The following is a 4,951-nucleotide window of genomic DNA, read 5'->3' as shown; positions in this document are numbered from 1 at the left end:
CAGTGCCAGGAACAAAAGAAGTTAATAAATGCTTGGTTGTCTTAACTTGTCTGAATAAATATAGAAAGTCAGGCAAGAAAAAATAATTTGATTTGGAAAAATGGCAATGATTTTTCTATGAAGGTTATATGAGACATTTTCTAGCTCTGTGACCACTAAGAACAAGTCAAAAATTTTATTTTTTTTTTCAGTGAAACATGAGAGATATGAAAACTTAAGAGGAACAAATTTATGAGATATAAAAAATAGAAGATTTTATAAATCGAGGGAGTTTACTAAAGAGGATATGTACTATCCTTTCACAAATATCTTTTAAAATAATATATTTTTCACATATTTTTGTATTTATACAGTGATAGTTTTTGATGTTTTCTCAAGAATGAGGTTAATCCCATTTTTCACTCACTGTTACTGTGATTCATTATATTGTTGAAAATACAGGGATCAAAATACCCCAAAAAGACCCAAACTAGTGGAACTGAGGCAATATTTAGGGAAAATGTAAATGAAGAATGAAATAATTATTGATGGCTTTATCACATATCTTTATCTCATTAGGCAACACAGATCACTAGATCTACACCAAGGCCAGATTTGAGAAAATGCTCAATTTCACCGATGTGACAGAATTCATTCTTCTTGGACTGACAAGTCATCGGGAATTACAAGTTATCTTCTTTGTCATCTTTCTAATAGTTTATGTCATCACCATTGTGGGAAATCTTGGCATGATTATACTAATCAAGGTCAGTCCCCAGCTCAGCAGCCCCATGTACTTTTTCCTCAGCCACCTGTCTTTTGTGGATGTGTGGTTCTCTACTAACGTTACCCCCAAAATGCTGGAAAATTTGATATCAGAGACTAAAACTATTTCCTATGCCAGCTGTTTAGTTCAATGCTTTTTCTTCATTGCCCTTGTCCATGTAGAAATCTTTATCCTGGCTGTGATGGCCTTTGATCGTTACATGGCCATTGGTAACCCTTTGCTCTATGGCAGCAAAATGTCAAGAAATATCTGTATCCGGTTGATCTCTTTCCCGTATATATATGGCTTCTTCACTAGTTTGGCAGCAACATTGTGGACTTATGGGTTGTATTTCTGTGGGAATATTGAAATAAACCACTTCTATTGTGCAGACCCTCCACTTATCAAAATGGCCTGTGCTGGCACGTATGTAAAGGAGTATACAATGATCATACTGGCTGGTATTAACTTCACATACTCCCTGTCTGTCATAATCATTTCTTATCTATTTATTCTCATTGCTATCCTCCGAATGCGTTCTGCAGAAGGAAGGAGGAAAGCGTTCTCCACCTGCGGATCCCACTTGACTGCTGTTGTTATATTTTATGGGACTCTCATCTTCATGTATCTCAGGCGCCCCACTGAGGAGTCAGTGGAACAGGGGAAAATGGTGGCTGTATTTTATACCACAGTGATCCCCATGCTGAATCCCATGATCTACAGCCTGAGAAACAAAGATGTGAAAGAGGCCATGACCAAAGTGATAAGCAGAACATGTTTAGCCAAATAAAAATAGCCTCTGTCTTCCTCGGTTTTATGAACATTTGAGCTTGGATGTGGTGGTGTGTATTTGTGGAAGTGAGTCACCATGATTCACTAGATTTTTGTGCTAACATTTTTTGGGTGGGGTGGGGAAGACATAGTGGAGAATTTAGCCATTTAAGTTCCAGAGAAGGCATCTGTAATAACCACCAATAGTACCATCCACAAGTATATCAATTGAAGGTCATAAGGCTGTAATGTGAAAAATCCTATACTGATGCATCACTTGTGAAGGCATTGACCTCTTGAACTCTAGTCACCAAACACTTATTAAGCACCTACTATGTATCAGGCACTGTAGTAAACATAGGAGGGTACACAAAAAGGACAAAAAGGAAAAAAAAAAGAAACAAAGTTCCTACCCTTAAGGAGCTCTCAGTCTAATTGGAAGACTGTGTAATCAAATATGTACAAATTATATTGTGAATATGGATGTGACAAATTGGAGATAATCGCAGAGGGCAAGTATCAATATTAAAGTGAACCAGAAAAGACTTCCTGTACAATGTATGATTTTAACTGGTACTTGAGGTAAGCCAAGAGCTGGAGATGTGGAGGGAGAGTGTTTTAAACATATTGAATATACATTGAGAATTCCTAGAATTAAGAGGTTGAGTTTCTTGTGTGGTGAACAACAAAGAAGCAGGTGTTGTTTATCACAGGGTATGTGGAGGGGGCAAAGGTTTGAGAAGACTAGCAAGGTAGGGACAGGCCAGTTAATGCAAAGCTTCAAAAGTCAAAGAATTTTAAATTTGATCTTGAAAGTAATGGGAAGCCATGGGAGCTCATTTCTTAAAAAAATAAAGAAGATTATGTTATTTTATCACATTCATTTCTAGATATATCCCTCCTCCTTCTCTTATAGAAATTCCCTTGTAACAAATATTTAAAAGGACACAAAAAAGGTCGGTGAAATATGCCAATACATCTGAGAGAATATGCACACTTCATACCTATGGTTTACTTCCTTCTCTGTTAAGAGGAGAAATTTTTCCCCTCAGCTCTTCTCCAGGTCTAAACTTAATCATAATAATTATAGTGCACATACTTTTATTTTGTTGCTCCTTCCTTAATTATTATAATTGTTGTGTAAATTTCATGTATCAAATATGCATCCCTATTAAGAAATAATTCATGAAATAAATAAAAATAAAATGAAAGATAGATAATATTAAAATACGATTTTCCAAGTCACGATGTGGCCCATTGGAATCCTTACATATCGTTCTATTTGAGGTTGACATCATTGGTATACATTGCCTTCCTGGTTCTTAATGCACCAAGCATCACTTCATATAAGCCTTTCCATATTTCCATGTATTCTTCATATTCATCCTTTCTTATGATATTTCATGGCAGAAATGATTTGTTTATCCTACCTGCAATTATGGGGAAGCTAATCAAAAATATCTCATCTATTCATTTTCCATTGGACTTTTTATACTTTCATTATTTATTTATTCTTTATGTTGAGAACTCTTTTTCCCCTCTTGTTATATTTAAAAAAAGTGTCCCTGAGGGGCACCCTGCTACTATAGGAATGAAATCTTGGTCAAAGAATTTGGCTTCTCTGATCCTCTCCTGCTAGATCTGGGAAAGTTTGATAACACCCACCCTAACGCCATCATAGGGATAGTTGGCACATAGAATGCAAATCAACAAATATAACTGTGTTTTGTAGCACCATACAAAAGCAAGGTGACATTTGCTAGCTATGGCCCTGGGCAAGTCACATGATTTCATTATATTTCAGTTTCCTAAATTATAAAATTAGGGGATGGGACTAGATGACCTCCAAGTGTCCTCCCAGATAGAAATCTGTGATGTCTGATCTATAATCTATAATTCTTTTGACCTCTTAGTTTCTTCAACTGTAAAATCCTCATAATACTCAACGAAGTCTCTATCCCACCAGGTTTTTTGGAATTGTTGCCTTCTCTGGGTCCAGAATTCTTCACCTATAAAATAAGAAGTTGTACTGTATTGAGCATAGATGAGTTTATTTCAACCTCAGAGATTCTAGATATACTAGTTGTCGCTCTATGTCTCTAGGCCTTTTTTTTTTCTTCTCTGCAATAACAAAAAAAATTGGGGTAGATAATTTCTAAGATCTTTTCCAGTTCTTAAACTCCATGCTTCCATGTTTCTCAATGTTTCTTTCGTCTTACAGAAGTTAGTCAGCCTAGAAAACTAGAGTTCCCTTTGATTAATTGACTGATTATCTTACCAGGGTTAACAATAAACTCTTTGAGCACTGATTATGCCTAATACATTGGGTAGCCACTGGACTTACAGAAATGGACATTGAAATAGTTTTTAACCTCATTAAGATTACATTTAACTGTGCAATTTATACACATTCTTCAAATTTCCAATGTACATGACACTTCATTTCAGTGTTGAGTGAAAAGCTGACTGAGTTACACTACTACCCTAGGTAATCAAACAAATTCTGCCATCCTCACTTAAAATCAAATATCAAAGTGTTAGAAGGCAAAATAGAGACTAATTAGGCAGAATTGAATGACTGAATGAGTGAAATTTGAAGGGTCTGAAAACCTAGGTCTAAATACTTTTCAGAGGCCGTAGCTATAAAATGGCAAAACATTTCACTGAAACATTAAAAATCCTGGATTTACTATGCAAACAATATATTCAGTCTATACATACAGAAAATTATATCTTCATGATAATATATTTATACTATTATATTAGATAAATGTAATAATTATGTAAATTACCATGGCTGTTATATAATAGCTAAGATGAAATAAAATAATAAATATGACACAATAAATATGTTTAATGTTAATTATATAATAATTATATATCCTAGCATAGTAATTATACTATATATATATAAAATACTAATTACATATAACATCTACTTAATATTATTGCTGTCTCCATTTTTGAAAAGGAACAATGACATAACAGGTTGATGTTTTGACTTCAGTGTGAATTAAAGTAAGGCAGAGTTTCACAAAGTCAGCAACCTCCCTCTCTCTTCCAGAGTCATCATAGTCTAATGGCAAGACAAAAGTCAGAAGAAATGGCAATGGTCTAGGATGCGGTAGATAACCTTGGCATCTTTGATGTCTGAGCAAAGCTCTCACCTTGCTGGGTGACAGACAGACACCAAAGGTGGATGAGCAGCCCTTGCCAAGCCTTCACAACAGAGTTCTCCCTGAATACCCCAAACACCCCATCTAATTAATATACAATAATAATATAATGATAATAATAATGATAATTAGCATTTATAAAGCATCTGCTATGTGGCAGGCACTATGCTAAAGGTTTTACAAATGTATTTCATTTGACCTTCACAACAACCTTACAAGGTAGGTGCTGTTATTATCCCCATTTTACAATTGAGGATAC

General features: G+C 35.0%; 1 protein-coding gene across 1 annotated transcript; it reads left to right on the top strand.

Annotated features, from left to right (window-relative positions):
- Window positions 1-602: 602 nt before the first annotated feature.
- Window positions 603-1,535, top strand: LOC114041501 (olfactory receptor 5M3). The gene has a single exon (XM_027859961.1). It carries the CDS (start codon window positions 603-605, stop codon window positions 1,533-1,535), a length of 933 nt encoding a protein of 310 aa, XP_027715762.1.
- The last annotated feature ends 3,416 nt before the right edge of the window (window positions 1,536-4,951 follow it).

This window comes from Vombatus ursinus, unplaced genomic scaffold (assembly GCF_900497805.2).
Source record: "Vombatus ursinus unplaced genomic scaffold, bare-nosed wombat genome assembly UNPS02014174.1, whole genome shotgun sequence".
NCBI classification, from domain to species: Eukaryota; Metazoa; Chordata; class Mammalia; order Diprotodontia; family Vombatidae; genus Vombatus; species Vombatus ursinus.
The sequence above is the reverse complement of the archived record's forward strand: the minus strand, read 5'-3'. Positions and strand labels throughout refer to the sequence as shown.

Coding starts and splice junctions, on each gene's coding strand:
- LOC114041501 (XM_027859961.1), top strand. CDS start 603: ATGCTCAATTTCACCGATGTGACAGAATTCATTCTTCTTGGACTGACA.